The following is a 12,402-nucleotide window of genomic DNA, read 5'->3' as shown; positions in this document are numbered from 1 at the left end:
GCAAGGTCCCACAAACAGCAATGAGATAAATGACCAGATCATCTGTTCCAGGTGTTTGTTGAGGGAGGATTGTTGGCCAGGATACCAGGAGAACTCCCCTGCTCTTCTTCGAATTGTGCCATGGGATCTTCCATGACCATCTGAGAGGCCAGACGAGGTCTTGGTTCAACATCTTATCAGGAAGAAGTCACTGGCGACAAAGCAGCACTCTTTCAGTACTGCACTGAAGTGTCAGCCTAGATTTTATTATCAAGTCTCTGGTATGGGGCTTGAACTCATGACTCACAGCTGAGAGTGCTACCATGAGTCAAGAATTGCCTATTAACATTCAGCTGGATACTGATTTCAGATTAGGTAAATGATTTAAATAGAGGCAACAAATTCAAAATTTTGTCATAAATATAGAAAATAATTCTTCATTTATTGAAATATAAAATGGTAAGACATGGAATATTTATAATAAATAAAATTACAGATTATTTCCACATACACCGATTTTATCATCAAGATGATCAAATACTTTCGCAGCAAATCATAAATACATAGAAAATAAACCATTTTAGGATTTTATAAATATCAAGGAGAATAAATAAAATGCAGCTCAAATAAATTACAATATGGATCAAAATTACAATACGGATATTATGCCATATCAAAATTGCAAACTTCATTTGCACGGACCAATTACATTCTAACACCTTAACCTGGCAGCAAGTGCATGGCAATACAACAACAGAATCAAAACAGTCCAGCTATTTGACTACATGTCTAATCTCTTGGTTCCATGGTACAGATTAATGAAATCTCAATGAAGAGAACATCCAGGCCCTGAATCGCATGGGGTTCTCAGTCTCCTGCCATAACTTCAGCAGAAGATCAGCAGAATCCCACGGAGAAATGGTATAAGTGGTCGTTTTTTTTACCATTACGCCATGTTGTTGTGAGTTCTACTGATCTCTCATTTGCGAACCCCCACAGAAATTCCAGGTGCACATTCAATTCTTAAATAAAACTATCAAATAAGTTAATACATAAATAAATACTAACAGATGAATATGATTCACCTTAACAGATGAGGGAAGGAGGAGGTTATAGTTTTCTATGGAATGATGGGTTGGTGGACTGAGTGGCCTCCCTCTTTGAGATCTATTTGTAAATACAGGTGAACTGTTTAAAATATTCACTGGCTGCTATGCCTACAACAGGCCTGAACATGATGGTAAATAAATGTAAATTCCTGAGCTAGAACAGATTCCCGATTGTGGATAGGTTTCACATTCTTGACACTCAGCTTTTCTCATTGAACTTCATCAGTCTTCTTGGAACTGTAGAAAATATAGAAATAAATACAAATTACTGTGACTATTGCAGGAATATATACCAAAAATATTCAGGAAAGCAAGCCATCTCACAAAACAAATGCTTTAAAAATTGTTTCAATGACTTAATTCATATACAATTTTTTTTTAAAAAGAGTATAAATGAATAGAATGTTGATCAGGATGTCAGTGTTTGACAGAATATTATCCTTTATCCTGTGACATATTTGGGTGAGAGCAGCAAAGCACATTTCCAACTGATAAACACTGCTCGGGTTTTATGCTGTTTCAATCAAATGAATTAGGGACAACCAAACCACCTTGTTAACTTTAGCATCAATTGGCACTAAACCAGTACTCTACTGTACATAGCCTAAAGGGAAAGGGAGTGTGAGGGATGGATCAGTATTACATTAACACGATAGAAGGTAAGCTGCTAAAGATACAGTTCAGGTATGTTGCCAGCTAAAGCAGAGAAAATCATGTTTTGAGTTGCTCATGAAATAACCAAAGAGGGTCTTACTGGGGTTCACAGTGGTAAATTCTCCTTTCGTTGATAATATTGTCCCACACCTCAACACAAAATAGAAATTTATGCGAAGTTATCAGTGTGTCCAATAGGATATAGGTAACCACTGCAATTTGTCCATTTCTTGTTCTCTACCCTTCTTTGTGCAGCCTCTAGTTCTTCCCACAGTTAGCTTCATTTCTACCAGTGGCTTATGAACTCAACGAGGTCGATTTTCACCTTTACCACGTGGGGGTATCTGGTAAAGTGGCTCGCCAGCTCTTTACAGAACCCGTCTGATTTTCATTCCCCAGAATCAGGTGAGTTCTATAATGGGCCGACCATCAGCTCTTCCAGATCACTGCCCAGGCAGTGAAGATAAAAATCTACCCTACGTATTTGGTGCGTTACTTTCCATTGCATCCTCATTATTTCTTGGAAACCTATGATAGATAGAATAAACCCAGCTTTCTCCAGATATTACCACTTTCTAAACCTAACTTTCCTTTCAGTTCAATCTAATTTTTATTGTTTTAGTGTAAGCTATAATCTAAAACTTACCTATCGGTTATCATGTCAATGATAATCTTCACCCAAGGGGCTTTAGGATTCAGACACACTGAGGAACCGCTTTTAAGGGTCACACTGAAAGAAATGAAAGATGACAATTATTTCAAGTTCTGTTATCTACTTTCAATATAAAAAGGAATAAAATCCAATGAACATTGTGTAAGTATTATTCACATAAACAGCAGGTTTATCAATAAACAATGTTATTAAAACTTACATGATTTCGACATTTGAGCAATGCGGACCACTTGGAATAATTTCAATATTCTCCATGTGTTTTGGATGGATGAATTTGGAGTTTGTTTTAATGCACTGACAGCGCAGGCTCACTCCTACATTTCGAAGAGATGCGGCTACGAAAAGAACAGATTATTGAAATTTAGTGTTTGTAACTTGAATTTTTAAATATCTTTTTCTTACATTCTCTGGAGTTGTATTTGTATTCTCTGGAGTTTCAAAGGTTAAGGGGTGATTTGATTGAAGTTTAAAAGATATTAAGAGGAATGGATAGGGTGGATAGAGAGAAAATATTTCCGCTGGGTTGGAGATTCTAGGAGTAGGGGGCACAGTCTAAAAATTAGAGCCAATCCTTTCAGGAGCAAGATTAGAAAACATTTCTACACACAAAGGGTGATAGAAGTTTGGAACTCTCTTCCGCAAACGGCAATTGATACTAGCTCAATTGCTAAATTTAAATCTGAGATAGATAGCTTTTTGGCAATCAAAGGTATGAAGGGATATGGGCCAAAGGCAGGTATATGGAGTTAGATCACAGATCAGCCATGATCTTATCAAATGGCGGAGCATTCACGAGGGGCTGAATGGCCTACTCCTGTTCCTATGATTCATTTATACCCATGGACAAAATGACATCTCACTGCTACAATCAGACACCCTAAAGTTGTCTCTCAATGCAACAAGGGTGACCTGATACCTCAGCTCATAAAACAACAGACTTTCAATCTGGAGATGCAGGATTCAAGTCCCCGTGTGGGCTGTCGTGTAAAAACCTGACTCAATTGCGGATATTCTTGCCCCTGGATCAGAAGGTATTGGGTTTGATCATCACATCATGATTTGAGTGCATAATCTACGGTGACACTCCAGTGCACTACTAAGGGAGTGCTGCTTTCAGACAAGACATTAAAGTGAAGACTTGTCTGCCTGTTTAGGTGCATGTTATGGAAGGGAGTAGGATTGATATTCTGGAAGGATGAAATCAAAATGTGCTGAAAGGCACAAAATACAGCCAACCTGGAAGTGCTTAATGTTGGTAATGCTTGCCTGGAGTAAAAAAGGTTCTATTGCCTACCACTAATATTTCCTCATCCAAGGAGCACATGTTACAAATTTCAGGTCTTTATTAGACAGTCTCTCAGGCTAGCGCCATCGGTCTCTCCCAGAAGTGTTGCACAATCAAGAGTGAAATTTCACTACTCAATGACTAGATGTATGATAGCGTAATCCAGAGGTGTAAGACACCCTTGTTATATGAGCTGGATATCATAATCCTCGCATATGCCCTCACATGTGTTTCTCCAATTGTCCGAAAAGTGGACTAATTAACACTTTTAGTGAGTCAAAGCAAGATACAAATCATTAAGCTGCTTTATTTTAGTCAATAAACATGCAGAGTAACAAATAGTTATAAATCACACTTACTGCAACTAAACTTCAGCCTCATTAATAAGAAAAATAGTAAACCATCTGCAAACTGACCCTTCTAACTGGCTAAAACACTATTCTTGGACAGTCTTTTTCTCTGAAACATGACCAGCTATTTAAGCCTCGGCAAAGTTTCTTCTTAAAGGAAGTTTGCTTCCTTTTCTGCCTTTCGCAACAGCCTTTGTTGGAAGTGCCCTTGAACATATGTTTGCCCCTGTGTCCATAGAAAGTGGGGGGGGGGGGGTTCAGTCTCTGGCCTCTCCCTTTTCCACAGTCCAGGGATTGGTCAGTGGAGCTGCCAATTAATCTGATTAAAGCCACCCCACCCCAATGGTTTCAGAATGAATACTGTCGTCATCAAGGTGTGGAGATGCCAGTGATGGACTGTCATCAACACAATGGACCTGGCTAGCAGGCAACACTGGCAGGGTCAGATTTATTGCCCAACCCCAGTTGCCTTTAGAAGGTGGTTGTTGGCTTTCACCTTGAACTGCTGCAGTCTTTGTGGTGATGATGCTCCCACAATGGTGTAATTGTGGCTGAACCAGTCGGTGACAAATGACCCAAATCCATCACTGGACTCCATTCATTAGGCACTTTACACCACTTTTCTGAAGTTACAAAGTATGGAGCTGATTGCTAAAAGTATCCTGTGTAGTCTATGTTTAACAATCCATTGCTTCACTGACAGCTACTATATATCGTCAAATGTGAATCTTAATCAGTATTGTTTAAGTTCACCTATGAATTACATGCATACAATGTATTATAAATGTAAATTCAGTCTAACATTAATAGCAATGCTGCCTTTTATAAATGTCAAAATATATTGTTGTTTACAAGGTAAAATTGTAGATTCTACATAAACACAGTAGTGATATAGCAATAGTAACTGTCATTTGAACAGATCAAAATCCACTGCTTATATACATGTTTCGAATATAATTCTGAATTCTCTATAAATACTATGTAAATATAAAGTTGGATCATTTCTTACCTTGCGTGGAAGCCGCATAAAGTACAAAGAGAGTCAGGACGGTGAGAGTAACTTTGCTGTTCATTGTCTTTTGCTTGTACGATGTTCTTCCTGTTGCTGGAGTTTGCATCTAACTCCTCATTGCTCTGTTCCTCTATTTATAGCCAGAGTACTGTTACTCAATGGGGTGAGATGATGTAACTGGTAATTTCCCAGGAAGTTATGAAATACAAACGTACTAGTAAAGATTGATAGGCTGATCATGAGTCCATGCGCGTCAACTAAATCGCGTGAAAACTGAAGAAAAAAAGCTTTAAATGGATTATTTAAAAATCCTTTACAAGTGACACGTCTATTTCCCTTAGGATGTTTGCAAATCCATTAGCTTTTCAGCCCTAAGTGACTAATAAAGCTGTGAATTGTCATGGTAAATTGTTAAAAATCTAATGAATGTACTGGTTATTGGATATTAACATTAATGTTATATTGCAGTGAAGTTACGTTTAAAGCAAATACATTAATAATTAGTAGTTATTGAACTACAGACATTTGTTTCTACCTAAATAATATCATCATATCCAATTGAATAAAAAACACTAGCAACTGGTGTAGGATTTCTGCCTCGGTATTTTGGTGGGTGGAATTAATGGATGCAAGCTCAACACCTGTTTATTTTAATTGGTTAACAACTCCACTAAAATCGTGGACTCAGGCATGTAATTTAAATGTGTTAAGCATTCATTCACTAATACCACCAACAGTAATTTCTATTCATTTATTGTCTCCTAATTGTAATGCAAGGTAATTTTAGCAAAAAGTAGATGTGAATACAGAGGAGAGTGGTAGTGAGCTCTCTGTCTATTATTACCTCTCCTTCGAATCACACTCACATCCTAAAATGAGTGAAAGAAAGTTAGCTAATAAATATAGGATTGTGAAGGCCTTGATAACAACTAATCCTGAGACTCTCATGGAGATTGTACGGAAGGATAGAAATTAGGAAGCAGGATCTCAGCAGGGGGGCGGGGTCAATAATCGGGTGGGAAATGTGGAGAAAATCGTGCGGTTTCCCGAACGATCGTGACTCAATTGAAGCCACTTGACTGAACTTACGGGTATCGCGTTCTCAAGCTGCCCAGCGGGTGGACTGCGCACCCGCAATATGCATTTAAAGCCCACTACTTAAAGGGCCATTCCAACAATGCATTTTGAAAAGGAGGTTATGCAATGTTCAAGAGCCAAGCCTGTGCATAGGTTCTCCGACGCTGCTCTGGAGACATTGCTGGGCACAGTGAGAAGCAGAAGGGAAGTGCTTCATCCACCAGACAGGAGTAAGAAACCTGGCTCTGTCACAAAGAAGGCATGACTGGAGGTGGCAGACCAGGTCAGCAGCAGGAGCACGGTCATAGCTGCAGTGTAGGAAGAGATTTAATGACCTAACCAGGTCAGGGAAAGTGAGTACAGCTACTGATTGACCTGCATTCTGTGGTGAACAGTACCCACCCACCCCCCCAACACTGCCTTTTGAAATCTAGTTCATCACATCACTCCTCACACCCACTTAAGGCTCAGTGTCAAGTTACTTTCACTTTCTATGCACTTCTTCACCCCCCAAATTTGTACAACCATCTCTCCAACTCACCCCAATCCTGATCCAATGTGATCAATCTGATAGTCACACTCTGATGCATCTGCTTCATTGTCATCCTGACCCAAAGCAATGCTATTGGGTGACCACATCACCCTCATTCACTCACACATCAAAGTCGTCAAGGCATGAATCTGAGCAACCTTGCACTACCTGAGCTGCATCCACAGGGGATGCACCACGTAGAAGCTGTAGGAAGAGAAAGTCGAAGGTTTTGTAATCACCAAGGGTATGCACAGGGGTGTCTGACAGTCTGTTGTGTTTTTCATTTATATTTAGTTTATGTTAATTTCACATTAAATGTTATGATTCCCACCACCACTGGCACGTCTTGCCCATTCTTGAGCCCCTTATGTGAAAGCGCCCTTACATATGGTTGCTCATGAGCGGCGAGACTTGGTGCCACCCACTGAGTGCGTTTGCAATGGGTGTATGTGTCGTTGTATGATGGTTTTGTGCAAACTGTGGGGGGGGGGCGGGGGTGTTGTTTTTGTGGTGGTCCTTACAGGTGATCTGTAATCACTTTGCAGATCTCCCCATGAGCATCTGTCAAATATGAGTATCTCCCTGGGATGACGAGCAGCCAGATGTGACGCTGCTCTGCTGATGGTTCAGCCGTTGTCATCCTCCTCCTCCTCCTCCTCATCATCGTCTTCTTCAATGTTGAATGCAGCTGCTTCTGAAGCGCATGGGACCTCATCCACCTGTAACCCTCTCTGTTGAGCGATGTTGTGCAGGTCGCAACACACGACTGTTATTCTACATACACTCGCCGGTGAGTACTGAAGGGCTCCCTCAGATCAATCCAGGTACCGAAAGCTCATCCTCAGCATTCCTAAGGCTTGCTCTATGACAGACCTGGTGATGTTGTGACTGCTGTTGTAATGCTTCTGTGCCTCGCTGGTGGGTTTCCTCACAGGTGTCATGAGGCACGTCGGCATGGAGTATCCCTTGTCTCCAAGGAACTATCCCTTAAATGTGCCTTGTGCGTGGAAGAGGGCCAGGATGTTGGATTTGCACAGAATGAAGGAATCATGACACATAGCTGCGGAAACCTCTTCTGGTGGTCGCAAAGCAGCTGCGCATTGACAGAGTGATATCCTTTTCTGTTGATGAACATTCCTGGCTCGTATGGAGGTGCTCGAATTGCTACGTGTGTGCAATCAATTGTGCCCTGTACACATGGGCAGCCTGCTAGAGGGTGGAAACCCATTGCCCTCTCAATCTGTTTGATGTCGTCGATGGGGAAATTGATATCATCAGATGCCCTGGCAAACAAGTGCTCAGTTCCATTCGCAACCCCTCAAATAATGAAGCAGTCCGTGCACGCATGCAGCAAGACCTGGACAACATCCAGGCTTGGGCTCATAAGTGGCAAGTAACATTCACGCCAGACAAGTGCCAGGCAATGACCATCTCCAACAAGAGAGAGTCGAACCACCTCCCCTTGACATTCAATGGCATTACCATTGCCAAATCCCCCACCATCAACATCCTGGGGGTCACCATTGACCAGAAACTTAACTGGACCAGCCATATAAATACTGTGGCTACGAGAGCAGGTCAGAGGCTGGGTATTCTGTGGCGAGTGACTCACCTCCTGACTCCCCATTGCCTTTCCACCATCTACAAGGCACAAGTCAGGAGTCTGATGGAATAATCTCCACTTGCCTGGATGAGTGCAGCTCCAACAATACTCAAGAAGCTCAGCACCATCCAGGACAAAGCAGCCTGCTTGATTGGCACCCCATCCACCACCCTAAACATTCACTCCCTTCACCATCGGCGCACAGTGGCTGCAGTGTGTACCATCCACAGGATGTACTGCAGCAACTCGCCAAGGCTTCTTCGACAGCACCTCCCAAACCTGCAACCTCTACCACCTAGAAGGACAAGAGCAGCAGGTACATGGGAACAACACCACCTGCATGTTCCCCTCCAAGTCACACACAATCCCGACTTGGAAATATATTGTTTTTCCTTCATCGTCGCTGGGTCAAAATCCTGGAACTCCCTTCCTAACAGCACTGTGGGAGAACCTTCACCACACGGACTGCAGCAGTTCAAGAAGGCAGCTCACCACCACCTTCTCAAGGGCAATTAGGGATGGGCAATAAATGCTGGCCTCACCAGCGACGCCCACATCCCATCAACGAATAAAAAAAAAGCCATCTGTGATCTGTCACATACACTTATGGGTAGACAACTGAGAGATTCGGGAGATGACACCAGTTGTGCTCTGGAAGGATCCGGAGGCGAAGAAGTTGAGGACAGTGGTGACTTTAACTACGACAGACAATGCGTGCCCACCAGGCCAAGTCGGCAGCAGCTCTGCATGAAGGAGCCTGCAGTTGTCTGCGACCACCTGGCCACTCAACTTTAGCCTTCGTAGGCACTGCTCCTCAGAGAGATCCAGAAAACTCAGCCTCTGCCTGTAGACCCTCTCATGAGGGTGGTGCCTCCTGCAACGTCGGCCCCTCTGTTGTTCTTCTCTCTGCTCTTCCACAGGACCCTGTGGCGCACCACTGTCTTGTGGAGCTGCAACTCCCAGAACTGCACGTCGTGCCTGGTGCAGATGGTGATGTGTCTCCCCCTCAGATGTAGTGCTGAATACATCCATTGCACACCCATCCTGATGGTGTCAGTGTGAGGGGTTCAAAATGCAGGCAAATATGTCTGAACAGAAGAATTCTGAGTTTGAACAAAGAAATCTGAGTCCAAACACAAAGAACTCCCAGCCAAATGCTTGTCTGAGACACTGCTGCAAAAACTCACCTTCAATCCCCATTTATCAATCACCGGTTTAAATGTCCAAGCGGCTGTCGGCTGCAACTCGGCTCAGTTTCCATGGCGTGTTTCAGAGGCCACGGGAGACACGTTCAGGCAGAGTTAAAATTGTTTCTCTGCCTCAATCCCCACAAATGTAATTGATTTAAGTGCTTCAATGATCTTAATTCCTCCTTTAAATGTCATCCTGCCGGTTCTAATTGCCGGCGGGACTTGCAGGATTCCAAAGCTCGCGCACACCCAGATGCGTCTGGGTGAAAATAATTTTTCGGTGCGTTGGAGCCAGGACTCGTTCCCGCTCCAAACTTTTTAAATTTTTACTGCCCCCTCCCCCCCCCACCGCCCCAACCCACCCGTTCTTCGGGGTTAAAATCATGCCCTTGAAGTTACATTTAGAGTTTACATTACTTACACCAAACAAAGGCAAGATTCTAAAGTATCAGCACAGCGACTACTTAACTGTTTATAAATGATGCAAAAATAGTGCTGAGCAATGACAATACAATAATGTGATAGATAATTCAAAGATATTTTATAAAAATGTCATTTTCTAACCAAAATTATTTAATGACTTTCATTTAATGTAGTTTTTACGTGTTGAATATATTGCAAAAGTTCAATTAGTTTGAAGGAATGGTATAAATGAGTCAACTGCACCAATGTGTCACATTGAAGGAAGTGGTCTGATTAGCAATGGACTGATTCCAATAAATATGATCAAATTGCTAAACATTTCAATACCACTATTTGTTACATATGGCCTAGAATTTCCTCATAATTTTCTTTTGCACTTCCAGAACTGCTCATTAGTGCCGTAAGAGGTTCACTCTCCCTTTTTTCCCCTGGGCATTATGTATCTTCGAAAGTTAAGAGCTGCTCAACTAACACTTCTCACTGCACTGCAGTTAAAGGGACACTAACTAGAAGTCTCACAGTATATTCTTACTTGCACCCACAATCTTCAAATCTCTTCTACTAATTTAACAGGGTGATGCAATCACATCTCTAACATCAGCTGTCCATTGCCACATGGAAGACATCAATTGCTATTCCTCACTTAATTCACTCAACCTTGTTACAGGAGAAACCATGTGCACAATGCCCACAAGAGCAAGGGCACCGAAGGGGGCATCCCTGATATCGAGGAGCTGACCCTCAATGAAGAGCAGGCTATGGAGCTGATGGGGAGGCACTTTGCTCTAGCCATGAGAGATGGCAAGGTTAGGGGCACAGTGCCAGCACCAATTTAGTGGCTGCGTATCTATACAGTCACCATGACATCTGTTCAATACTTATAACTTAATTTGATTGGCATCAGAGGATACTTACATATATGGCAGGTACATTTATTCATGTTCATTCTCATTTCTCATCTTGGCTCTTTTATTGAAGTCTAACAATTTCCAAAAACATTTCATATTTTCCTGGTACCAGACCCCAATTGACCTCCTTCATAATACCACGTCTGCTTTACTCTTTAAGCATTGGTAACTTGCCTTTCCGATCCATAGAACGCATAGCACCATGCCCGCACTTCACCGACTATGGTCTGTAGGTCTTGATTTATATATCTACGCTTTTCCTGACTGTGCATTTCCACAACTAGATCAGTCCACAACATGGAACCTTCTGTTGGCCCCTTGTATGGTAGTTTCTCAAGTCTCCTTTAACCTCAAAGCAATGATAGCTTATTGCTTTGGTCCCTATTGCTACTGATTTAATACATGTTTAGTTAGTTAAGCAGCATTCTTGCAGGCATATCTTAACTTGCCACATAATTGTGTATTACAAATCGACAAATCATTCAACAGCCATTGAACTCAGTGCCTGCGCACACAATAATTTCACCCCATTGTGATTCATTGATTTGTTTTAAAATTAAATTAGTAAAACTGTTATTAATCACTTATTTCTTCGATGCAAATATTATTTTAATTGAGGATCTTCAGTCAATTTTAAGCTGCTTTGTGCAGTAAAGCATTTTAATAATAATTTTGACAATTTTATTTCCTATCTCACTAGTTGTTAAAAATTGCTTACATAATGAGTCAGTTAGTGCCCATCTCGTCATTTCCTTTATAATGAATCTTACTGATCTGTTGTAATTGGATATCCTATTCACGAGTTACAGATTGATAATTTCCTAATATCTCACTATATGATGATGTATAATGATCCTGTGATGTAAGTTATGTCAAGTTTAAACGGATAGTTGAACGAAGAGTGTGCCAGAAACAATCCAGTCTGATGAAGTTGCATGTTTTGACTCATCATTAATTGTGCTGATAGACACGTTTATTGTCAGTGACTGGGCAAAATTTCTAATTGCTGATCTTGAACACGTTTTATTGATTTGTTTCAGTAAATTTGTGAAAAAAGAATGGCCCAGAATTTGCTGAAAAAATAACGGCATGTGAACGACGCACGATGTTAATGTGCAAATCAGCCAGCAATTTGTGACAAGGAAGAGATCACAGTATCACAGTAGGTACAACACAGGAGGAGGCCATTTGGCCCATCATGCTTGTTCCTGCTCTTTGAAAGAGCTATCCAATTAGTTCCATTCCCCTGCTCTTTCCCCGTAGCCTTGTAAATTTTTTCCCTTCAAGTATTTATCCAGTTCCCTTTTGAAAGTTACCATTGAATCTGCTTCCACCACCCTTTCAAGCAGTGCATTGCAGATTATTACAACTCGCTGAGTAAAAAAAATGTTTCCTTATGTCACCTCTGGCTCTTTTGCCGATCACCTTAAATCCGTGTCCTTTGGTTACTGACCGCTCTGGCACTAGAAACAGTTTCTCTTTATTTGCTCTGTCAAAACCATTCATGATCTTGAACACTTCAATCAAATCTCCCCTTAACCTTCTCTATTCTAAGGAGAACAACCCCAGATTCTCCACATAAATGAAGCCCCTAATCCCTGGCACCA

General features: G+C 41.6%; 1 protein-coding gene across 1 annotated transcript; it reads right to left on the bottom strand.

The window, feature by feature from the left end:
- Positions 1-495: 495 nt before the first annotated feature.
- LOC137327352 (interleukin-8-like) lies at positions 496-5,190 on the bottom strand. The gene is made up of 4 exons (XM_067993060.1): positions 5,060-5,190; positions 2,615-2,750; positions 2,389-2,472; positions 496-1,325 (listed from the first exon to the last, which is right to left on the bottom strand). Exons 1-4 carry the CDS (start codon positions 5,166-5,168, stop codon positions 1,298-1,300), a joined length of 357 nt encoding a protein of 118 aa, XP_067849161.1. The 5' UTR covers positions 5,169-5,190; the 3' UTR covers positions 496-1,297.
- Between the last annotated feature and the right edge of the window lie 7,212 nt (positions 5,191-12,402).

This window comes from Heptranchias perlo, chromosome 1 (genome assembly GCF_035084215.1).
Source record: "Heptranchias perlo isolate sHepPer1 chromosome 1, sHepPer1.hap1, whole genome shotgun sequence".
Classification (NCBI taxonomy): Eukaryota; Metazoa; Chordata; class Chondrichthyes; order Hexanchiformes; family Hexanchidae; genus Heptranchias; species Heptranchias perlo.
The sequence above is the reverse complement of the archived record's forward strand: the minus strand, read 5'-3'. Positions and strand labels throughout refer to the sequence as shown.

Excerpts from the sequence above, each read along its gene's own strand:
- LOC137327352 (XM_067993060.1), bottom strand. The coding sequence starts at position 5,168 with ATGCAAACTCCAGCAACAGGAAGAACATCGTACAAGCAAAAGACAATG. Across the intron at positions 2,751-5,059 it reads TTATGCGGCTTCCACGCAAG|CCGCATCTCTTCGAAATGTA; the intron begins GTAAGAAATGAT and ends TTCTTTTCGTAG. Across the intron at positions 2,473-2,614 it reads TGCTCAAATGTCGAAATCAT|TGTGACCCTTAAAAGCGGTT; the intron begins GTAAGTTTTAAT and ends CATTTCTTTCAG.